General features: G+C 47.0%; 1 protein-coding gene across 3 annotated transcripts in view; it reads left to right on the forward strand.

Moving 5' to 3' along the window:
• LOC105020787 (glucosidase 2 subunit beta) overlaps positions 1-25,651 on the forward strand; it is a 110,817-nt gene that overhangs the window by 78,970 nt on the left and 6,196 nt on the right. For all 3 annotated transcript variants that reach the window (XM_034290713.1, XM_034290714.1, XM_034290712.1), the window contains 2 exons: positions 659-748; positions 15,895-15,966. In XM_034290713.1, coding sequence (XP_034146604.1) covers positions 659-748; positions 15,895-15,966 — 162 coding nt within the window. The remainder of the gene's footprint in view (positions 1-658; positions 749-15,894; positions 15,967-25,651) is intronic.

The raw sequence follows: 25,651 nt of genomic DNA on the forward strand, positions 1-25,651 counted from the left end.
TTTTTATAAAGTATGTACTTCAGAGAAATAAGAAAAGCTACTTAAATGATAATTTAGAGAATAATAATAACTAATTTCAATCATTAAGGTCTTTCCTCGTACCCAAGACGTTCAAATTCTTCAATGACTCCGATATGATTAGAAGCTGGCATGTAATTCAGCCGTGGTCATATCATTGGTTAGTGCGGGTGGACTTCCATTGCTTTTAAGATTTTGTAAAAAAATATAAAAATGATGTGAATAATCAACTGGAAATTAAATGTGACAGAAATTAAAACAACAGTGCAATCGGTTTGACGCCAATTAATTAAGTGACTCATTTGTCCCCATTTCCATGATATTCTTTAATTAAATTAAGTGACTTCAACAAGTCAGAAAGTTTCTTTCTCTAAAAACCCAGGTCTTCTGCTCTTGTTCCGTCTTGTTGTATTTGGTCCAGTGTTCATTAACTTTTCATATTTTTTCCAAAAAACAATGTTACATACAGGGACAAACTGTACCTACATATTTGTATTATTTATTAGTAGGCCATATTTGAATTTTGGCTTTTGTTTGTGTTGTTTCTGACCTCTCTGAATGAATAAAATTCCAGGTTATCTTCATGTACTCGTCAAAAGAAAGAGTAACTTCTTTCTGTGTCAACTTTTCCCCCGTTCAGGGATCTGAGGGAGAAACTGGCCACGGACTACGGCCCAGAGAGGGAGTTTCTGTTCCTGTATAACCAGTGTTTCCAACTAAAGGTCCACGAGTAAGTACCTTTACGTCTGACCCTTCAACCCTCTCTCTGTGAATACCTCCTACCTACCGCTAGTCCATCTCAGCCGACACAGGTAAATATCCAGTCGGGGCAAATTGTCAATTCTGTGGGAGCGAGAGTCCACCTGGGGATGTTTTGTGTCTTAATCAACTGAATGTAACGGTGCCATCCTTTCACTTTGTTCCCTCCCTGCCTGTCGCCCCTGTTTGTGTTGAATCGGTTCTCCTCAGAACGGTTCTCATCGGAACAGCCGGCCAGCTGGAATGCTCTGAGTCCGTGGGCGGTTGCAATTTTGAAAGATTGAGCGTAAATTATCTGCGATCTCGCCGAAAATACATTCTGGAGCTCCTCGGGAATCTGCAGACGCCCGTTCTCTCTTAAACCCTATGTGAGATTTGTACACTTGTGCCGTGTTCACTGTGCACTTGGCAAGGAAGATTCCGGTTTGCCAATAACAGACATTTTCAGTTTCAGACTTGGCTACTGCTGTTTCTTTTAGCAAATTCTGCATAGATCCCAGAGGGATTCATTGTGGACCAGAAGCAAAACTACAAGGCTACTGGATATTACGCTAGGCGCTAAATGTGTGTGTTTGTTCGTGTTTGTGTGTGTGTGTGTGTGTGTGTGTGTTTGTCTGTGTGTGTGTGTTTGTCTGTGTGTGTGTGTGTGTGTGTGTGTGTGTTTGTGTGTATGAACCCTCCTCCTTCTATTCATGTTTTCCCTCCATCCCTATTTGACTTATCTTAATCCTGTTCCTAAAGACCACAGAGGAGTATGGAGTTGGCCTACTTCTCTGAGTCTCACCGCCTCCACTTCTGCCCATGTACCCCTGTAACCAGCCCCCCCCCCCCACCCATTCCCTCCCTCAGAACGCTCCAAAGCCATGTCTCCAACCGTATCCACTGGCTCTGGGTCATTAGGGACCCTGCGAACACCGAAAGCGACACGCAGCTCTCCTTCCTTTCCCCCCGTCGCTGCGCGCCCTGAACTGTGATCCTGAGAAGACCTGGCATTGACGGACACATGAACCTTGGGCCTCCGCGTTCCCGAGCCAAAATCAGTGTGCCGACACAAGAGGCACGATATTACTCCTTCCCCGTTGTGACAAAGCCACGCTGCTCCCAGTCCGTGTGTGTGTGTGGGGGGAGGGGGCACAGCCCAAACCTGCTCCTCCCCAAAATGCCTAACCAACGGGGGCTCCTGCAGGACTCCTCTGTCCGTTTGAAGATGTTGACAGTTTGAGCTGAACTGAGGATTCAGAAAGTTTGAAAGCCAACGGTGGAATGTTGTAGAACACTGCTGTGCTTGTGAGTGTGGGTTTTTCGGTAAGATCTTAACTCTCCTGTGCTCTCCATCGCGCCAGGCAGCTCCGCTCTGTATCCTCCATCCGATAATAGAAACGAGCCCCTCCATCTCACCCACTTCTTGATCGTCAGGAGAAGTCCTCTAACCAGCCGCCCACCGCCTCGCGTTTCTCTCTTTTAATTAAATTGCTCTCTTTCTTTTTTTTTCTCCTCGGAACCACCGCCAATATTGAAGAGAACCCGCCTAGAGCGGTAAAACTGAGCCCCGGGAACTGATGCACTGCCTATCTTTAATACAACTAATAGTTATACATCATTTAAATGAATGGAACCCATTTGGTCCCGGCGTACGAGGCCAAGAACAGGAAGCCGAGTGCTGTTGGTGGGGTGTCATTCGGAGACGATGATGTGAGCGGAACGAGACCCGGCCTTTATTAGATGGCCCTAATGGAGCAAGGAAATAAAACAAGCTGATTGCTTTTTGTCAGTGCAGGCAAAGACCAAGACGTACTGTATAGAGCCCCCACTACACACACACACCACATATACACACACATACTGACACACATTTCTACAAATGCACATACTGACACACATTTGTACACACCGCATACACATTCTGATGCACATTTCTGCACACCACATACACACTCATTTGTACACAATTTCTACACACACAATACATTCAGCTCTGTTTACTCTTTAGAAACTGTGCATATGGGTTCTTTAAAGGGATATTTCAGTGTCACACCCAATGTTTCTATTTTTGTGTTGAAGCATCATCCAGACAGTTGTTTTGGTCCAAATTCCATTTCCGAGATGCATTTGGTGTCTAGTTGCTTGCACAAGTCATTTACTGCAGTGGTCTTACAATAAATATGTATTTTTTTTCCTGCAAACAACACCAGTTGTACATTGTGTTCATTTCCTCAGTGACGTAATTGAGTCGACCTTCTATGTCTTGCTTGTCCACAGGCTGTGTGGCTACACAAACCGAAATACTGATTAAACGGTGCAGCGTTTGAAAACCACATCAACTCTATTAGCCTTGAGGTGTGCATGGCCGTGCAAGACTAGCAGTGGGCAGATTTAGAGATGAGTTCAGAGCCCAGTACAAAACAGGAAGTAAACACAGTTTGAGTGGCACACGTTTATGAAGTAATAGTGGAAATAGCAGGCTGTTTTTGCCGTGACATGCCCTTTTTCAGACCTCAAAGACAGGAGATGGTTGTGTAGTTTGTTTTAGTGACATTCTGAAACGTTTATTTAGCGGCGTCCGACAAATGCAGTATTTGGCTCGTGCATGCAACTAGAAACCAAATAAATCTCAGAAATGGAACTTTGAGCAATGGACCAAAAGTATTGTTGGGTTGACGCTTCACCACTTAAGTAAATGGAAAATGTCTAAGATGCACAAAAACAGAATATCCCTTTAAAGACCATTTTTGCATGGTAATTTCACAATGAGTATCTGCAGTAGAAGTGGAATGATGACATTTACTAAATAAATGTTTTTTGACCCAAACTAATTTAGGCCTCCTTAAATGCAGATTTTTTTCATGTGCTAGACTGGCTTCTGTTTTCAAAATGCGTATAGCGCCATTCTCTCGCGTCAGCATCACCTTGGGGCGTGGTCATCTCTTCCTAGGAGCATAGCGAGTGGCCATTTTACTTAATTTGTCATTTTGTTGCCAAAATTGTACAATGTTTACTCAGTTACAGTTTAGATCAGGTAACTTATTGATAGTGCAGGGAATATTTTCCACATCTAAATCGCTCTAAAATACCCCCCCCCCCCGCTAAAAAAAGACATGTGCAGGTGTTTGTTGCTGGTGGACCAATACTGAAAGTGAAGCACTGATGCGCTTATGGAGGAGGAAGGAGAAGTGGTTTTCAATGTGGTCTTGTGTTTCTTCAGTTCACCACATGGGGAAGACATTCTGCCTAGAGCACCTTTGAAACGCTTCCCGGTCATGGTTTCTGTGGTTGGACTAGTGTAAGATCTGTTCTCAGTGCCCTTGGCTGGTGCACAACGTGGACTTCAATGAATGTGGCGGTGAAAGGGCATTACGGAACGCCCAGGTGAAAATTCAAGACGAGCCACGTTCAGTCTCAACCCCTCCCTGTTGATTTGTTTTTCGCCTCCTCGTCCGTCAGTATGAATCATTTCCCCTATTCTAGTTTTAAGCCTTCTCTGATGTTAGTCCAAACGTAATGACTTTGATTTCAAAGGAAAACAGCTCCTTTTGTTGTCCAACTCTTTCAAGTTGACAGATTCATTGTGATATTAGTGTTTATAAGCTGCGTAGAGATTTTATATAAATATTTTTCCACAGGCCGCAAAAAGCCAATTACAAGTTCTGTGCAAATCATAATTAATAGCATTAATAATTTTCTCTTTACAATTGTTTTCACTCATATTGCCTCACCTACCTCAGTTCTGAGTTGTACTGATTAAATAATTTTAATCAGTACATTATTATCAGTCGATATTTGTGTTTGTAGTACACGGCACTGCCATGCCGATGATTGGTGGTCACAGATATCCACTGCCTGGTTCAGGACTGGCTGGTTCAGGACTGGCTGGTTCAGGACTGGCTGGTTCAGGACTGGCTGGTTCAGGACTGGCTGGTTCAGGACTGGTTGGTTCAGGACTGGTTGGTTCAGAACTGGTTGTTTCAGCGTTAACTCATTTCCGCTTCTGCCACTATAACGAGTTCTCATTATAGTGACATTTAAAAGGACTACTGCAACATGGTTTCAACTGGCTGTTTCTTCTGCCAGTGAGCGGGGACAGTGCAAAGTAGAAGAAACCAAGTAGCCTGTTCTGTGAATTTTCCACTGGAGATCTGGGATCAGATGATGTTTTGAGGAGTGTTGGACAGGAAGACATTTCTCTGAAAAACATCTGCGCTATTCTTATTCACAACATCAATTACTTTCTTTTTGGGGTGACAAAGAATTATCTTCAGACACTTCACCAAGCGTCCAACCTACGTTTTGGACAGGCTGACGCATGCTGGCACATAAGGCCCGCCCTCTTGCCCTCGGACATTATTATTTCCCTCACCTGTGTTCCTTAGTACTGTCCCTATTGAAGTTCCTCCTCCTTAGAAACTCCCCAGTGCATCTTGTCTGTCTTTATTTGGTTCTCAAACCATCAGGGCGTAGTTTCTGTTTTCGTGTGTAGTTTCTGTTTTCGTTACTTCTTAGTTTTTTTGTTAAAAGTCGTCCGTTCCCCCTGTGTGTTTTGACTCACCGGCAGAGTTATGCAGGACAGGTAGGTGAATCATATACGCGTGCTAAAGCATTAGGTCAATAACTTAATGAATTAGCAGATGGAGAGGCCGCTTTCTGTAGAGGCCCTTGGTGAGTTTTTGCTACACGTCTCTTCTATTCTCGTCAGAACATTTTAAATGAGGGATGCCAGCATAAAAAATATACTGAGCTATAGACCATAAATCATGTACCACCGAGGTCCAGCCACAATGGAAATGCATTTGAAAGGTTAGCATTCACTGGCAGACTGGTCTGAATAGAGCATTCGCTTTTTTTAAATTCATATGGGGCTAATATTTATTCTACCCAATTTAGATCTGATTGTCACTCATTTCTGAAATGTTTAGAATCTGGTCTAATCGACCTCAGACCGCAGTCAGGTCAGCTGAAAAAATCCCAGCTCCGGTTTGTTGTTGGATGGTATTTTCAGGGAAACATTTAGGCCTGGACATCAACCCATGGATCCGAGAAAGACCTCCACCTTAGATATGATCTCAGCAACTCACGCACCGCAACGAATGAGGACACCTCATAATAAACCCCTCCGAAAGCTGAGCTACCTACGGCCGACTCGTAATACTCCAGTGGATTTGTGGACATTTCCTCAAAGCAACTTGAGATTGAGGGCCGTGGATTTATGCGCGACTGTCAGGTCAGATTCCCTCAGCCTTTCAATGGGCTGCGTTAGAGACTACCGTGGTGGGTGACTCACGCCTTGCCACCGTGACTCACATGTGACAGGAAGTGAAGAGAGAGGGTCTTAACACGACCCGGTCGGCGCTTCCCTGTCTGTCGTATCACACGTGCGTTTAACATGTAAGGGAACCGCGTTCTTGTTAGGGGGGGGAGAACAAAGAGATCAATGCCTGGAAGGAAACCATTTGAAATGGACGGGATGGAGCCAGTTCGCTCTGGCGTGCTCGGAATGCCTAATGTGACTGTTGCCTCAGGAGTTACCAAGACGATGGGAATGGAGGGATGTATACAGTCTGTCAGAGCTGGCTGAGCTGGTACAGGTTAGCAAAACCCCCGGGACCGAGGACGTTTTGGTGTAATGAATATGTGCTGTAAAGATTACACCTCCCGGCAAGCAGTTCCTTTTGTCTCCATTTTATAGTCTTTCCCCACCGCAGTGAAATAATCTTGCAGCAACAAGAAATGAGAATTCTTACAAGAATGATAATTAATGAGACCCAGTGAATAGTCCAGAGAGTACTCCACCCACCACAGTATATATAAATATTTCAAATTCTACCAGAACCAAGGTCTGGATGGTAATAATCTTGGTTAACCCATTACTGAAATCTCTCCTCTCTCTTTGTAATTTACGGGCAAGACTGTCGGGCAAATGCCCCAACTTCGTTATGAAATCTGACAGATATGTTGACCATCCAAACAACTAGTGATTAATTATGATTCCCCCCCCCCCAAGCGCCGGAACTAGGGCCGATGATCTCCCGCAGTCCCGTCCGTCGTGACACATCTACATTCATCCTAACGTCTGCCCCTTTACGATTAGGACAGGAAGATGCAACAGGGGCATATAGACGGAGAGCCCGAGGCCTGAAGCCCAGTCCACCGTTGTGTGAACGGGTTTGACATCGACCGCCGCGATCGGTTTGCCTGTGCTGCTCAGTGCCCTGGCAGGAGGGCTAGTCCTCTGGTAGACAGCTCTGACGAGGATGGATGTGGCGAGGACAATGTTAAGTTAATTTAGGAATCCCGGCGTCGGTGTTAACGAGCTGCTTGTGCAATTAATCAAAGGTCACGTTTGGCCGATTGTCAATAGGAAGAGGGAAAACGTTTCCAGTTCTCCGCCATGTCGATTTGATGTATGAATTCCCGTTGTTTAATGAAGGTCTCCTTCACACTCAGGCAGACTCAACAGTTAAGTAGTTGACCACAGGATTGATGTCGTAAAGAGTTTGCAAGAATAATACAACTTCAATTACTGGGGGGGGGGGGGTTCTCTTAGTAGAATGGTCGCATGAATTGCTCGGTTTTATTACTTCCATTCATTAGAAGTCTACCCCTCATAAGACTGTGCCTCTGCGTAAATGTACCGGAAAATGGCAAATATCGTTTGTGTCAGGCTCTGCAGTAGTGAAGGCTCACTGCTCAACACTGGAGGGAATTTGCTAAGTTTAATTGGTTGATTCTGACCGGGTGGTGACTTGAATGGTGAAAATGGTGTGATTGGCCCGCCTCCAGAATGAAAACCTGCCTCCTAAACCGTAGACAATGGGTAACTGAAAGGATGTGATTGGTCAAGACATCATGCAGGAAACGACCCCCGCCCCCTTGTGTGTCACAGGTCAAGCTGACGCAACTACCAATCGGCACCGCAGAATCTCTCCCCTTCGCTTGTGAATGTCTAAAAGCCCACCTTTTCAAAGCTTAGCTTATCAGAAATGAGACACCTAATTGTTCTCTAACTTGTGCAGAGTTTGCTGGCGCCCTCTGTGTATGTTATTATTGACAGGACAGTCAAAGGCAGAGGCAGTAGGGAGGTGGAGGCAGAGTGGAAGGGGCAGATAGAGTCAGCTCCCCAATCGCCAGAGGTCCATGTGACATCCGAAATCTTCTTTCATTGAGGGAACATTTTCTCTGACTGCGATGCGTTAGGCGGTTGTTGTCGTCGTCAATTTTGTCAATTTTTTCCACCAGTGACGATGAGACGATGCGTTCCAGGACGATGAGACGATGCGTTCCAGGACTGTTAGGGACACAGCTGCTGATCTATTTAACCTGCTTCAAAAAACATCCCCAGCTTCTCCATCCGGAAGAAGTGGGAAGCCCGGGAAGCACAAAGATGAAAGTGTGTCTGTTGGTTTGAAGCCCGTGGCGTGACTACCGCCGCATACACATCTTCCAAACATTTCGCTCTTCCAGTGTGGAGTGGCTCATAATCCACTGACACTACTACAATTAATTGCTGTCTAATGAATCATTCATGGTTGTGTACGGACCTACCAGAGCTGATACAAAACTGGCACCTCAGGAACCCTACAGCACTCTGGGGGGAAAAGAAACACCCTGAGCTGAGGACACAGATTTGGGTGGGATACTTTCTCCCCAAAGGGATTTTTGAGGAAGGTGCCCCTGAAATGTCACCGACCCAGTGGAAAGGGCAAATCATCACTGTTCTCCTTTAAAGAATCGGCACACGTCCGTCCCTGACATCCCGTCAGACCAGAATGGATCATAAAGGACTGACCGGGTCACAAACGTGTCCTGAGAGCACATCAACTACTTCAGGATCATATCAAACCTCTCCGTCTTCTCAGTTGTCCAGCTTTGACATGTCCACCATTGAATCAGACGTGCCGGTCAGACAGAGCCACCGATGAGTTATGGGCTCGTACGCGGCTAAAATCTGTCAGATTGATGTGGTACGGATGCATCAAAACCAGTAAAAGCCTGTACCCCTGCTGTCACACTGCTGAGACAACGGGCTCCCCGCCCTGTGCACTCGGCTCTGGACTCTACAGCCCCTCACCCGCGCACAACGTACGCGCGTACGCATACGCGTGCACATTCAGGTGCGTGTACACACATTCGGTCCTCGACATAAGTCACACGTTCATTGTCAGCCCAGCTGCTGAACACGGACACAGTCCTCCCCCTGTTCGCTTCGTTTCGGGGGTTTTGGCGCGGCGCCACTTCGACCGGTGCATACCCCGTACGCCCTGACTGAACGCCATTGCAGTACCCTCGACCGCATCGTCTGCAGCGCATCGTCTCAACTTCTAGGCTGCACGATTCAACTTCTAGGCTGGCGTGAGGAAGCTGTGTGGAGCTAATGACTGTGTGGTTTCATTGATTAAGTGCTGAGGGACAGTTACCACCCGAAAGAAGATCCATTATCACCTCGGGGACCGGGTCATGGAATGGTTTCCCTCAGTTAAGGAGCCAATCTGTGGTCACTTCTGGTTGGCAGATAGCATGGTGACCGAGGGCCAAAATTGATCGAACCTCGCTAAGGGGAATTATTCACAGCGTCTGGGAACCTTATTTAATTGGGAAAAGGTTTGCTCAGCTTTAGGAAAGTTATTTTCATTAACCAGGTTGTGTTATTACCACCTGAAAACACAAAGGGAAGTTAGTGAAGTTTAACACCGTGCAGACAGACAGGGTCAGTAATAATCAGTAAGGGTCAGTAATTACGGCTATATGTTGTGAATTTTGGATTGCACTCCAGTAATGTGGGATCATCACATAATAGCGTTAAAAGCCTTTCTGAAGACAGACTGTACAAAATGGTTCTTGGCAATAGTCTCTGCACCAGAGTTTCTGGAGATTTTGGTGGAGGTGTTTGTTGCCGTCTATTTGAAGTGAAGTATGCTTCTACTGGAGACACCTTGAGTGTCTGTAATGTGTGACAGTCCGTGGTATTATCCCGTCCAAACACTGGGCCGGTGGGAAGGCTAACATTTTAGGAGCCGGTATGTAGTCAAACAGAATAAGAGCAGTCCATGTTCTACTTATAACTGTCCTTTTACTGTCAGTTATTACAACGCAAACCGATGCCAGGTGTTTTCACTGTTCCTGCCAGCCTCGTGTCATTCAGTCTCCATTGGTCTGCGATTTCCTACATTGCTGCGAGGACGATAACGAGCAACAGGCCGTCTTGAGACTCTGCAGTAAGATTGTCCCCTTTAAATTATCTTCTAGAAGCTATTTGCCTTGTTGCTTTTAGCGACAGCCCCTCGACCAAGAATTGGCCTGACGCTGTGCTTGTTTTCTCTCCTATTTTTCCCCCTCATGTAAATTGAGATATTTTTTCTTTTTTTGGGGGGGAGGGGGGCTTGTCGTCATATAGTTTCTTCCTGGGTAATTTATGTGGGAAAACGACCCCACTGCCACCATTCCTATCTGGCTTCAAATAAAGCAATGCGCGTTGAGATAACATAGGGGGGAAAAACCTTTGCATTGACCCCAGTCTACTGCATTTAGGATTTCAAGGCTGAAATCAGGTGAGCTGTCAGCCAAGTGGGCTTCCATCATCTATCTGATTGGCACGGAAACGCCGCACGCCATTTTATTGAAACCGGCTTTTGCGGTTCGTCATGTGGAAAATGAAGGTAAACTGAAAAATGGCCTGCTTTGAATATATCTCTTTCTGAAACCGTTTCTGGGAAGATAGACAAGGCAAGGGGTTTCAGTCGAGTGAAACAGCCTCTATTTCAGCCAAATTGAATTTTTTGGTAGAAATGGATTGGATTGCAATGACCAAATATTTCAGTAATCATGATACAATTTGATATGTTATTTGAGTCCGGGTAATGGAATTAGGCCATTATATGTGCATTATGTTGACATTTGCATATGCAGTACTAGTTTGTCCTTAAACCAGCATGGATGAAGTGAACATTTCCCCATTGGGTCTTTTCCGCCTTGTCCCCTGCAGCTCCATAAAACACCACAATGCAGCAGAACGGTCCTAAAACACAGTGCAGGAGAGTGGCCGGGCTTTGTCCAAACGTGTGCTTGGTTGTTCTTCAAAACCTCCATCAGTCACGTCGCACAACAAGGGACCTGCGCCCGATCAGCATGTCTCCGTGGCGTGACACTTGTCTTCTCGGGAGCTTGATAAAAACCAAACCTGCAGGCGTTACAATCAAGCGCACGGTACATCGGGACAATGCAGGTTTGGAAAAACGCCACGGCTGCAGATCCTGTTATTAACATAATAACAAGTAACCATAGAAACATCTTATGTGTTCGCGGATTCCACGCCGGTTTACGTAACGCCCCGTGGAGGCGACATTTGAAGGGCTTAGCGACGCCACGGAGAAAAATGCAAATCACAACGTCGCTGGAGACGAGTCACAGCCGACACGAGCACAATCTAGTGACGGCCTCTCTCGTCTCTCTCCAACCTCTGTCGTTATCATTTAGCGTCACCTCTTCCGGATGATTGGGTTTAGGCAGACTGGCGGCGCGGTGGTGGAGGGGACGGGCTGGGGGGCGGCTTGAAGACCAGCACGCAGCCATCAAAGCAACGGCTGACCGGTTTATAGTTTCACTCGATTTTGATGCGACGTTCACAGGCTTACACACAGTAACGAGGGGCACGGCAGCTGAGCTCAGATCATTAGGGTCATGTTTTATCACCACAAGCTAATGCTTACATGAATGTCATTTTGAAATGAAAACATGTATGTCCTGATTCCGTGTGGCCCTAGCCCCATTTGAGCCACGGGACATTTATTGGTAAAATACAATTTGAGTATTTAATGGAGTGTTTCTAGATTTTGAGTGAGAGGGTTTTGCCGTTTGTGTGTGGTCTGAAAGCGGCTGTGGACACAGACTTGGTCATGCCCGTCTTCCCAGCGGCTCAAATTTGCATCGACATCCACCCTTTTTTGACCAAGAGAACCATAAATAATTATAACTGCTATTTTTTTAGACAAGGTTTGGGGCATGTTTATGATCTTTGAACCCAGGCCCCACAGTACATATGCAACGTTGTTAGCAGTGTGGACCAGGGGCCTGTTGTACGACAATAACGCTAGTTTGTCACACTTTTGCAGTATAATCTTGATCGGCTGTTCGAAAACAATACAGAAAAGTATATATTGAAATGAGTCTATGAACACCCTCACTTAATGCGATCTTTGGCCCGCTGTTACTACAATGTGTACAGATGGGATTATCCTCTGGGTTCTCATAGCAACAACGGATTGCGCGACAGTTAGCCAAGCTGGCGTATCACCGTCAGGCCCCTCCCAGTGTGTGGCTAACACGCGGCAGGGTTACCTGTAAACCAATTAGCCGATGTTGAAGTTTCAGCAGAGTCTGTCGTGTCACCTTTAGTGAACTCAGCCCACACAGCCTCAGAGCAGTCCATCGGGGAGAGGCTTAATCGCTGTCTCCCTCTCTCTCTCTCTTTCCCTCCCTCTCTCTCTCTTTTCCTCTCCCTCTCTCTTTCTCTCCCTCCCTCTATCTCCCGCCCTTCCCCTCTACCTGTCTCACCCGCTCTCTTGCCCTCCCTCTGCCTCTCTCTGTTTTTGCCTCTCTGTATACTTTCGTGTCTCAGAAACCTGAGAGGTGTGTGTGTGTGGGTTTTAGCACTACAAGCAATAGTGAGCAGCAGTCTGCATCACGTCTGTAATTACATTATAAATTGTGATTAGTGATTTATAAATAATGATTCATGATTAGTGATTCATGGTTAGTGATTCATGGTTAGCCCTGGTCTAAAGTATTGTACTATATAGGGAATAGGGTGTCATCTCTCCATAGGGTCCTGGTCTAAAGTAGTGTACTATATAGGGAATAGGGTGTCATCTCTCCATAGGGTCCTGGTCTAAAGTAGTGTACTATATACGGAATAGGGTGTCATCTCTCCATAGGGTCCTGGTATAAAGTAGTGTACTATATAGGGAATAGGGTGTCATGTCTCCATAGGGTCCTGGTCTAAAGTAGTGTACTATGCAGCAGTGTACCGTAGACTGTGTTTATTTTTCTGAGCCTAAAACACAAAGATTGATAGACCTGTTCTAGCAAGATTCCAGTGTCACACCCACACAGTTAGAGAGTAGACCCGATGTCAGCTCCAATCAGCACTGCTACCTCCCAGACAGAGGTCCGAGGCGTAATCGGTAGCCCTGCCTCGTTTTGTTTCGTCGATCCTGTCTCTAGATCTTTCTATCTTCTTTCTCCTGGCTCCCTCTCTGTCTTCCTCTCCCTTTCGGTCCTCCTTCCATTTTCTCTGGTCCGCATCGTGTCCTCCTCTCTGAGTGGCGTCAGCAGTCGTGTTTGAGGCCTGCACAGTCAGTGATTCGCAATGTCACCAGCACACTCTGTCTGACACTCTCTTTCTCTCCTTTTCCCCCCTATGCGTGGCCCTCCTTTCTGTGTCCGATCTTCTGACCCGCTCTCTCTCCCTCTTTCACTCACTCTCTCTCTCTTTTTTTCTCCTCCCCATCCCACTCTCTTCCCTCTCTCTCCTATTTCTCGTCCTTGTATAACGATGTGTCCCTTCGTCTGACCGCATTGCGTGTGGATGGCTGAATAGCAGGTGAGGACCGTTTGATCTTCATGCAAAACAGACCCCTCTTATGTAAAACCAACGAGCCCGTTGTGTCTCGGCTTAAAGATGCGACTGAGCGACTCTCCACGCCCCGCCCGCCGTTTGATCTGGTCAGCCGGAAAACCGCACGCCTTCTGTTAGGTTCAATGCCGCTCGACTTGGAGGCGGGCACTCAAGGTCGTCGGACCAACACCCGGCCAATTGCTCCACCTCGGCCCATTAGCGAAACTGCACAGACAGAGGGAGAGAAAGAGACAGAGATGTGGAGGTGAGAGATGTGGAGGAGACGTTTTGATTGCTCACGGCCATCCTTCCCTCACCTGTCTCCTGTCCCTGGTTTGAGCACCATCTGTTTCTGTTGTTCAGGCACCTGCTGTATGGGCCTAGCGAATCCTGTGGCTAGCATGAAGGACAGTAAAGCAGCGTTCGGTTGGTGAGCGAGGATTTTTAGCAACACTGCCGTGGGTTTTTGGTTTGTTTTATTTAGATTATTTGGGTTCACGGCTCCCTCGGCACTTTTTTTTTTTTTTGACCAGGACAGGTTTTTTTTTTTGGGGGGGTGGGGGGTAGACTATAGAAAAAAGTATATATAATTAGACCTAGAACCAGCTATGGAATATCCTCAGTGGAGGGTCAACGATGCATTCCAGGGATCTCATGCACACACAGTTGATGAAAGGCCTGGCCGTACGTTCTGGTTTACCGTTTCATACAAAATCGGTGCTCTAGTACACAGTTGTATCGGCACAGCGCACCAAAATAAGTCCCATGACTACCACCGTCGCGGTGATTGGCTGAAATTCTACAAACACTCCGGAGTGCGTCTCTGAATGCCGGAACAGATGTTCACAAATGTGTTTTGGAATGTTTATTTTCCGGAGTCGCCTAACGCTTATGCAAGCGCCGAGAAGACTGGCAGCGTGGGCTCCCGAGCAACCAGCGCCGAGCGAAAGGTGTCATTTGAATACGGAGCAGGGTGTGGGTGTTGAGTGCCCTTCACTGGACCAGGGCCAGCTCCGCCAAGGATCCCTGATGCCTACCTCACTATCCTGATGCCCATTACAGAAGAAAATAGGTGTTTCGGAGAGACGAGAGGGACTGCGCTACGAAGTGTACACTTTTCCTTAGCACATGTGGTGTCAAAACCCTCTTTGTTCAGTTGTGCACGGAAAGCCCCCCCCTCACACACACACACACATACACATTCCCCGCTGTGCTGACACATACTGCATATGGCTGCTGACTCCAGACATTAGTTGTGACAAATGCGTTCGGGGCTGTGGGGGAATGTCGGGCCCGGTAACGGCAGGTGGGGGAACAGCACGCGGTTCCACAGGATGTATGTTTTCTTTGGAACTTGACGCGGAAACACTTTCCCCGGCAGGGCCGCAGAGCCGGCGTGCCGTCACATAAAAGACCCTGCCGTTGACGCTGTCAGGGCAGCGGGTGGGGGGCTTTTTGTTTGTGAGTGTGCGCGTGTTTGTGTGTGTGTGTATAGTACACAAGCTGGTTGAGAGAATGTCAAATGTGTCCAGAGCTGTCTTTGAGGCAAACAGTGGCAACTTTGAAGAATCCCCGATATCCGTGTATTTTTGTTTGTTTAACACTGGTTACTACTTTATTTCCTATACGATATTTCATAGTTCTGATGTCGTCACTATCCTTCTACAAAGTGGAAAACAGGAAAAACAAAGAAATGCCCTTGATTGTGTGTGTCCAAATGTTTGGCCACACCCTACCTTACCACATGAACCAGGACACAGGGACTCGCACTTTAGCTGACTACATCGACCGTCCCAACCGTTTGGCAGCATTCACCTGTCTCTCCTTTCATGTCTCTCCTTTCATGTCTCTCCTTTCATAATTTTGCTTTTCTTTGTCACTGCTTTTGACACCCGCCCCCTCCCTCCCACGTCCACTACATCCCTTCAATCCCCTCCTCTCTTACCTGTCTCACACTCCTTCTCTTTTTTTGTAATAGTCAATGCCCCCCCCCCCCCCCCCCCCCCATTGCCCACATTGTCCATAGAGGTCTTTGATCAGTCTCTCTGTGACCATTCGGCTCTCCAGTGCTGCTTGATAGCTAACACCGTTAGCGGCGCTGCGCTGATTGCTAGCTCGTTTGGTCTCCTGGGGCCAGGTAGATTAGGTCATGTGCGTGTGGTCGCGGAGGATTCTTGTCAGTATACACCCCCCCACCCCACAAACAGAGATGCCCCCCGCCCCACCGGGGCTTTGTTCAATAACGCTGGCTTTAAAGTAATAATTGGCTTTTTGGTTTTGCTCATTGATGTATTACCATTTTGCTGTGGTTTCTGTGTGTGTGTGTGTGTGTGTGTATCTGTCTGCTTTAGTCTTTATACCTAATGATGTTAATTAAATATACAGTAACAAAGTCTCACCCCGAAATGACTTTTGGCAACAAACATAAAGCTTCGGTATGGGCCTAGAAACATGTAACTACTCTCAATATCAGTATGCCTTTTTGTTCATATGTTTTCTGTTCCTCCTTGAAGGTACTTTTACGAGCTGTGTCCCTTCAATCAAGTAACCCAGACGAGCGCCTCTGGGGCAGAGGTTTCCTTGGGGTGAGTACCTTGTTAGCGTTCTCCGGCGTTACAGCCAGTCAAACCAGTACCGGTCTGCCCTCCTAAAGCCAAGGAATATCAAGGGCTTTTGAAATATGCTTCCCTCCTTAAAGGTTCACTGTCCACGATTAAAGGGGAAGTTCACTCGTTTTTATGTTTGCCTGATTTTCGTTTAGGAACAGAATAAGGGAGACACAGCGTTATGCAGTAATTCACTACAGTTATTCATGAAAATGTGTCGTTTGGAGTGCATCTAAAAAAAATTCCAAATAAAAAACGTCCACATCAACTAATTTATCACAACCGTTTTCTTTCTTAAATAATGTCTCAGCACAGTTCTATTTTCATGTTTTTTTTTTAACTCTGCTACAAAGTCATGATGACTACTGTGAGGAACAATCAGATCTGCAACAACACAACATAATAAAAATTCGAGTGAAGCCGAGTGAGAACAAGGCCACACACTGGACACCAGCAGGCGAATAACACCTTTAAGTCCTATTTTTAAAAGAGCGCATGAAAACGTCTCACGCCTCTCCTGAAAGGCCTTGAATGTCAAAGCCACGTCTGTTAGCTGAACCTCGTTCAGGTGGAGCGGTTGGTATTTGGTTGTGCCCCCCCAACCCCCCCCCCCCCCCAACACAGCCTCAAAGAGCCTTTGTCGCTGTCATGACGATACCACGTGTGGAATTAGAGTAGTCCAAGACCGCCGTTGGCTGTATCGATTTCCCTATTGTTATTCAATCTCCGTTAGGCTATATGTGACCTTTAATCAATGACTAGCGCTTCTGTATCGCACGTGTAATAACGTTTGATCAATGGCCGGGGGTGGGGGGGGGCGGGTTGTACACTGGGTCTGGGTTCTCCGTTGTTTCAATTTCATCTGAGGGATTAGGGACCTTTTATGTCCCTCCGGGGATTAGATCAGTCAACCCCTGGACATTGTTCCTGTATCAAAGCGGTTCAGCGCAATGAAGGGAGACCGCCGTAAGACTGTGTCGAACTTGACGTGTCCCCTGCTCGTGTTTCTTGCTGGGGATTTGGGAGATTTGTTCTCAGGGTTGGTGCAGCAGCGGACAGTATGGACTCGGGCGGCTGTAGGGAGATGTAGGAATGATCTTTACCAACATCGCAAACGGGACATCGGAAGGACTGTTGTGTGACGTCATCATTAGGTTTCTGAAAAGGAGTTTTTTTTTTCTCCAGGAAATAATTCTTAAGACGCAGTGTTTATCTCCTTATGAAATTAGCTATCAACAGCAAGTAAACTAAACTAAATGCTCAGGAATGTTTGATGTGTGTTAAAGACACAATGTTAACCAGGTTTCAAGGCAGAGTAATGAAAAACCTTGAAAGAAAGGTAGAACGGTAGTTTGCCTAAAGATTTATTAGAATTAGAAGTGGTTCTGAGCATCTTCTCCCAAGTTCTGGCATGCTTGCCTCCTTAGTTTGGTTCATTTGGATCTTGGTGATCCAATTCCATTTTCTTGCCACATCCTGGTGTCTTTAGGGCATCATAATTTTAGGGGTTCATTTTCTTACGTCCCGTGGACATCCTAAACCCATTTTTGATTGCTGGGAAAATCGGCAGATTCTAACACTGGTGTCCTTTCAACTAGCACCTTGGGATTATTTTTTTCCACGGACGTCATTGACAGTGTTCTGTCTTCCTCCCCGTCTGAACGATCCTATTATCACATTGTGCTCCCTCACGTCTTGTTGCGCCGGGTACTGTGCTGTCAAAGTGGCAAAATGTATATTTATCAATTTTATCACCCTGGTTTTTGTGTGTGTGTGTGTGTGTGTCCCAATTCAAATTTAGATTTGAGGTGTTAATTACGGCATGTCGCACCACTGTCCTCGCTCCACGTTCTCATTAGCCTTAACTGTCAGTCATGAGGTACTTAATAGGGTGTAATTATTCAGGAAATACTATTCCGACTGACATTGCTCTTCTTCTTTTTTAACTTTTAATGTGCGTTCATGATTGACTTCGACTCCTCCCAGAACCTTGATTGTACTGCTGTTCTCGCTGTGGGCAACTTACTAAACACTTGTTTTGGGGGGGGGGGTTGAAAATGAAGAGGGCTGAAATGTGAAATGACTAGATGTTTGTCGTGTCAGAAGTGTCAAAACGTTTTCCCTTTCGCTGCTGTTAGATGTCACGTTCTCTTGTTTTTTCAGGCAGCCGACGTGAGGCGTTAAGATGGGTTTTGGTTGATTTATCAGCAATTATCACTTTGCGTGTGCAATTTCCTTAAAGGGGACTGTAATTGGAACTTTATCTCCCTTTTCCACTGTTGGCGTTCCCCCTTGCGTGTGGAGTGGTCTTATGTTTCACTGTTTTCTCAAGTAGGGAAGTGAGCGACGTCCAGACTAGACACAGTGTCTAGGTTGGGAAGCCATGTTGGGCTGGCTCCTACACATCTGACTCAGAGTGCAGACTCTTACGTCAGTCTGGACACATTGTGTCAGTCTGCCTCACACAAAATGCCCGCTGCGGGATCCTGCCTCACACAAGATGGCTGCCACGGTATACTTCCTCACACCAGATGGCTGCCACAGGATACTGCCACACACAAGATGGCTGCCACGGGATACTGCCTCACACTAGATGGCTGTCACGGGATACTGCCCCACACCAGATGGCTGCCACAGGATACTGCCTCACACAAGATGGCTGCCACGGGATACTTCCTCACACTAGATGGCTGTCACGGGATACTGCCCCACACCAGATGGCTGCCACAGGATACTGCCTCACACAAGATGGCTGCCATAGGACACTGCCTCACACAAGATGGCTGCCATAGGAAACTGCCTCACGCAAGATGGCTGCCATAGGACACTGCCTCACCCAAGATGGCTGCCATAGGACACTGCCTCACACAAGATGGCTGCCAATTTATACCAAACTCACAGCCAGGTATAAAGAAGCACTCTTCACAGACGCTTTTCAGCTTTAGAGGTTCTTGTTTGCCGCCTACCACTGGAAATGGCACTAAAACACGCCCAGTGTCCGTAGAGACAACACGACAATGGGTCATATGGCATGACACTCACCTAGAGCTGGTTATTGAAACAACAAAATGGCTGCAGTGTAACACACACACATGCACGCAGTAATGTGATTTGCCGTGGTGGGTCGGGTTGGGCACTACCAGGGTCCTAACCGTTACGTTTCCAGTGAGAGGGCGGTGGAGGGTGGATTCTGTCAGGGAAACATGAATCATAGGCAGCATGCCAGTGGGAATAAAGTTCATTTTTTATCCAGACAGACCATCACTCAGCCGTTGCAGAATGAGGAAGAGCCCCCCGATATCAATCTGGAGGCATCTTCCACTCCGCAGAGTCGAGGGGGCACGGGGGGGGGGGGGGGGGCTGTGATTTAAACGGCCACATTTATCACACCTGCTTCAGCATCCTAAAGGACAGGGGGGAGAGAGAGAAATGGAGACAGAGAGAAGGGACATAAACACGCATGCCCTGTCATGGGAAGGTGTGAGGTTGTAGTCCAACTCCTGCCGCTAGCGGAGTAAATTACGTTGTTGTGATTGCTACTGCCGCCAACACTCCCTTTTTAGCAAATAATCCCTGAACACGCGGCTGTGCAGGAATGGTCAAATGACCACGCGTCCGCTGTATCACTCGTAGTAGCTGCACACGTTTGGTTTGTCGAATGGCCCCTCGTTGTGTTGCCTGAACCCCACAAACACCTTTAAGTAACCAGATGCTACCTTGGGAACACTTCTTCGGCTGTGGCTAGTTGAGCCCCTTTGATCGCCCGTACCACCGTGACCACGCGTACCACCGTGACCACGCGTACCACCGTGACCACGCGTACCACCGTGACCACGCGAACCACCGTGACCACGCGTACCACCGAGACGTATTCTGAGGGGGCGTATCCGTACTGTACATTGCACCCCGACTGTGAATCCGCGACATGACGCGACCGACCCTTTTCTCATAGCCGGTCAGCGGCTCATTTTTCCGGCTCCGGGAATGGATTACGGTAACAGTGAACGCCGGCCGTGCAATGAAGAGTAGGATAATTAAATGAAAATGTGCCTTGTCACATTGTTTGGCATGACAGTGTGCTCTGTTGGCAGAACCGTTTATACAGTCACAAATGGATGGAATGTATCTGTTGCATTAGGGAAATAATCCAGTGATAAACGCACATCATATCGAACTGCACATCCATATCGAACTGCACATCCATATCGAACTGCACATCTACATCAAACTAAGACGTCAAGCTGGACGTTATTTAAAGGGGTAGTGAAAAGCTGGGTTGGGTGGTGGGGTACAAGCGCAGCAAATGCTGAATTGCAAACAGGACCAGGTCCTTTGGCTGGAGATATAGTGAGCCACCCATTATGTATGTTGCCTTTGAAATGAAGGTCCCCTGGAAGCCGTTTCCACGTAGTAATTAGTTACACTGAAGAGGCCATTTGTTGTGTAATTGCCAACAACAACCAGAAGAAAGCAGCACCTTAAGGGTGCCGCTAAAATGCTGCCTGGTCGTGATGACCTTCGGCCATGAGCACCAGTGAGGCTGAAACGTGCGTTTAGGCGTTCGTGGTATTTACAGAGGATAAACACCAGGAAAATGGCTCCAAATGCACTAAATTGACACTGCGCGAACAAAACAAATTTGTTTATGAAGTACTGAAAAAAACAAATGAGTCCCAGGACAACCTAACCATCCAAATATTTTGACCCTAAACAAGAAGAACAAAAAAGACATTGTTTGACAACAATGCCCGGGACTGACATAGCCAGACAAAACCAAAAATCCACTGTTGGTTGTGCTCCTACTGGTGCCTCCCAGTCATTAGCATTAGTGGCTGAGTTCTTTGCTTCCCCTCCAGACGGCCGTGGTGGGGGGGGGGGGCAGCATCAGGGGTCACAGGCTCTGGGGAAATCAGATGGCCGCACGGCTGGTGTCACGGGGGCGCAGGATGCCGCCCCAAGACAGGGAACTTGGCCTTACATCTGTGAGCAGCCTGACGAGCAGCCTGCCCTCTCAGCCGCTGACCTTCGGAGCCCAGCAAGGGTCGCCCCGTCAGGTCTCGGGTCATGCCGAACGGCAAACTTGAGTGGAATCCGGTAGTCGACCGGCACAATGAGGAACACCACCGAAGTAATTACTGAATGTGTAATTACCACTCTGTCATTGCCGAAGCAACACACACACACCAAGGGGTTACACAAGCAGATCAGCCTGTCGTCCACGTCCGCTGTGTTTTTTTCCTCCGTCCTGGTGAACAGGCGTTTGTGCTGTGTTTCATTTCTATGTACGCCCCGTAATCAGGCCTTCAAGGCTTAGGGTTATCTGTCTTTCGGGGTAGAGCTCTGCAACACCTTTCCGCTGTCTTCCTCTCACACACGACACGTCGAGACCGAAGGAACAGCATGAGCTTTGGTATACCAATAACATTGTTTTTATTTCGTCCACTGCTTCTACAGATTGGCATTGCTTGGCAGAGTAGTGGGGCGGAATCCTTTTAGCGTATTAAAAAGGGACATTAGTTCCGCCATTGTCAACTCAAATGAAACGTGTTTAAAGAAACAATATGCCGAAATAAACGGATCCCTGTATGTTTTGTGCTGTTATGGGACGATGCGCGATGAAGACTCCGGGGGGGAAAAAGGGGCTGTTTTGAAAGCACAAGAAAGCATATTAGTGCTGTCCGTTGCCTTTGCAGGTTCCCACATCACTCGGTATTCAAACCCACAGGTCTCCCCTTAAACAGCCTTATTGAACAGTAGCTTTTCAGACGGGAAACAGAGGCGGGAGGTAGCCTAGCAACATTGGGAGCACGACGAACATGGTGGCATACCCGCTGCGAATCTGGTGCGCAGCATCCAGCAATGGGTGGATGTGCAGGTCACTGTGAACATCCAAATCTGCCTTGTACAGTGACACTTAGGTTTAGCTGGTCCTTTAATCACACTTCCAGCCGGGAGCATCTCAAAATGTGTGCGGTTAAATGCTTTAGTGATGTGTTTTCCCTCAGGGCTGTTTTTTGTACTTCGCTAGTCTTATAATAACACTTACCTGAAACATTTCAAAATGACTGTTCAATGCTTTAATGATGGGCTATCCTAAGGGCTGTGTTTAGCGAGCCTTTTGTCTGAAACATTTCTAAATGTGTTGTTCAATAAATTAACGACACGCTATCCTCTGGGCTCTCCTTAACCATACAGTTATTCACCCTCAGCATAAATAAAATCATAGAAGTGGTGATGTGTAGACCCACGGCTTATGAACGTGTTACATGAAAGGAGCCCTATGGGGTTTTCACAGGAATCACTTCCTGCCCCTAGGGGTCAGATCCTCTCAGTGGTGGTCCTGAAATATGAATGCCCCAAAGTGACGATGGCCCCACAGAGCGGCCCCACTGAAGTCACGCGATCCAGCCGAGGCACATTCATTGGGGCAGGGGTTGGGACGCCGGAGAGAGACAGTTCTTATGCAACTTAAGATTTTAAGTAGGTTTAAGGTGACCTGAGGTGAATATATGTAAGAAGATTTATAATTTGACATTTTGTGACAGGTCAATAATCCTCTGAACGCTTTTAGTCACAGTACCGTCTTTTTCGGCTTGTGTATTGAAAGAGGGCTGTGGTCATGTTTGTAACGTTTGATGCATTTCATTCTGGCTATTCTTTGTACTTCATATCAGAGGGAAGTGATGGAGAGGTCAGAGTGGAGCTTCACTATTGGTGCAGCTACAGTAGTAGTGGAGCTACAGTAGTAGTGGAGCTACAGTAGTAGTGGAGCTACAGTAATAGTGGAGCTACAGTAGTAGTGGAGCTACAGTAATAGTGGAGCTACAGTAGTAGTGGAGCTACAGAATTAGTGGAGTTACAGTAGTAGTGGAGCTACAGTAGTAGTGGAGCTACAGTATTAGTGGAGCTACAGTATTAGTGGAGTTACAGTAAAAGTGGAGCTACAGTAGTAGTGGAGCTACAGTATTAGTGGAGTTACAGTATTAGTGGAGTTACAGTATTAGTGGAGTTACAGTATTAGTGGAGCTACAGTATTAGTGGAGTTACAGTAATAGTGGAGCTACAGTAATAGTGGAGCTACAGTAGTAGTGGAGCTACAGTAGTAGTGGAGCTACAGTATTAGTGGAGCTACAGTATTGGTGCTGCAGTAATGGTGGAGCATTGGCTCAAAGTGTGATGTCAAACACTACATGTTCTAACATTCTCCAATAAGACTATGGTGTTTCACTGCAGGTGCCATTCATTTCGGCGTTGTATAGCACTTGCCATTGACAAGCGTTTTAAACGATGTGAGTAATTTGGGGAGGCATTTTCCTCCACGAAGGAGCATCCAAGGGCCTTGAACCCAACGCATTCTGCCAGTACAGGAAGTAGTGTCTTCACTCAGTGACATGGTCCCAGCCTCGTCCCTGCTAAGTGCCCTTATTTGGACCAAAGGCATACACCACTATGCTAGATTGTAATTTGGGACACCGCCAGGGTCTTCTCAATCCCATCCAGCATTCAGGCTTTCAAATCAGAAGACCATCTCCATTCCTTAATTGTTTTACGCTAGGTTTCTGAGATGGTAAGATTTCGGTTTAGGGTTTTTGTCTGTGCGTGTATTTTTACATTTGATTTAATTCTCCGCCGTAATGATTTAACCCCGCGGAGTGGCGACCGGCGCACTGGAACAAGTGCATAATTGTACATTAAAGTGTTCCTACTTGACGGGCTCGTTTTCAAGCAGCCCAGGGCGTTCGCTGGAGTGCCATTAGAGAGAGGGCCTTTTACCTGGGAACACGGCGGCTTATTGCTAGACACTCGCGGCTCCGCGCGTTATACCCAGCCGGCGGGGTTGTACGGCGACGCTGTTTTCTACTCGACGTGTTTCGGCTGGTTTCGCGTCACCCCCACCAAACCCACCCCCCTCCCGTGTTCTGTCACCACCTCCCTCCCCCTAAAACCTCCTCCCCCTAAAACCTCCTCCTGCTTCTTCTGCCGATCTGGCCTGGGGTTGTAGTCCTTGTATGTCTGAGCTGACAACGACAGTGACGGGGGGGGGGGGGTTTGACACGGTGGACCCCGCCGTGCCCCCTTCGCCTGGTAGCCATGGCAACATGGCACCCCTTACCGTTAATGAGGCACACGCTAGCTGTTAACAGAATACTGATTTAGATTTGACATCTCCGGGTTCATATCTGCCTGGAAATATGGGCTCCCCGGGTATGTTTTGCATATGTCTGTCTGCCTGTGTGTATGTGTGCATGCGTGCATTTCTGGCCCCTCAAGATAAATTCAGATTTTCTTATTTGTGGTAACCCCCCACCCACATCCCCCCAAAGCTGCCCGTCTCTGATGGACATTACATTACACCCAGAGACAAAGCTTAGCCCTGACTTTTGGCCCGGCGAGTGTCCTTCACATGTTCCCCTGTGTATGAATTATTCATGAGGAGGGCGGACACAGACAGAGCAGGGGGCGGGACAGTAATGGTGGAGGCCACCTGGGCTCAAAGCCCTGCGCTCTCCACTGGTGACCTTAAGCAACTGGGCCGAGGTCGCCTGTCGTTCACTGCTCGTGCCGTGTAATTTAGCGTGCGGCCTGCTGTTCCGAACTGTACCGGCAGCCTTTCAGGAGCCACTGTGTTGGCCAAAATCTCTAACCCCGCCCAGCCTTTCAGGATCCATCGTGTTGGCCAAGATCTCTAACCCCGCCCAGCCATTCAGGATCCACTGTGTTGGCCAAGATCTCTAACCCCACCCAACCTTTCAGGATCCACTGTGTTGGCCAAGATCTCTTACCCTCTCAGCTGATCCACTGTGTTGGCCAAGATCAATTTACGGGCATTTTTAATGTCTCTCCGATATTCGCTATTCTGGGCGCTAAATCGCATTATTTTACAGAAATAGTGCCAAACCCTACCTTAAGGCAAATAAGCAAATATTTCCACTGAAGCAAACCAACCAGAGGAGCAAAACAGCACTTAAATAGCACTTAGTTTTTTTTTTTCTTTCATTCTTTCTTCATCACATTAATTATTCATGAAGTCCATTTGCCTCAACTCTGTGTTTGAAAGCCCAAGTACAGTAGAGCTGTCTAAATGATAATTGCTTGTGAAAGTTGGATGCAGGTATATCTAAGGAATAACTTGTCTTTCAGTTCTGGCCTAGATTAGCGTGGATTTTGCCGGATTTAACGCTAGGGGCATGCAGATTAGCGGCGCAAGGAAGTTGAACTGAATCTCTGGCTTGCGGATTCATCTTTTTTATTTCATGAAAGAAGAAGAGGTGCTTATATCCTCAGCTCAAGCTATTATCATAATAAGAGAAAGCTAATCAGCTTTTTTTTTTATAAAGCTAATTATTCTTAATAAGGATTAGATTTAAACGTCAATTAAACAATGTGGTTATCCATGCCCACGTTGTGCCGGGATTCATTAAACATGCCGGCTCTCTCCACATTCTCCAGCAGCTTGAGTTGATTGGCAGTTTTGGTCGACTGAGTGAGTTTTGATCAATTAGTGGGCTATATATTAATATTCCCTGTTTACTTTTTTCCACAAAATGAACTCCCTCAGGCTCTTTATTCTCTTCAGATGGGAATTCCACCCAAACACGATTAGTGGCAATGTGGTTGGCCACAATAAAAATGTAATGATTTGGTCATTTCACTTTCAGTCTAT

The sequence above is a fragment of the Esox lucius genome, chromosome 24 (genome assembly GCF_011004845.1).
Source record: "Esox lucius isolate fEsoLuc1 chromosome 24, fEsoLuc1.pri, whole genome shotgun sequence".
Classification (NCBI taxonomy): Eukaryota; Metazoa; Chordata; class Actinopteri; order Esociformes; family Esocidae; genus Esox; species Esox lucius.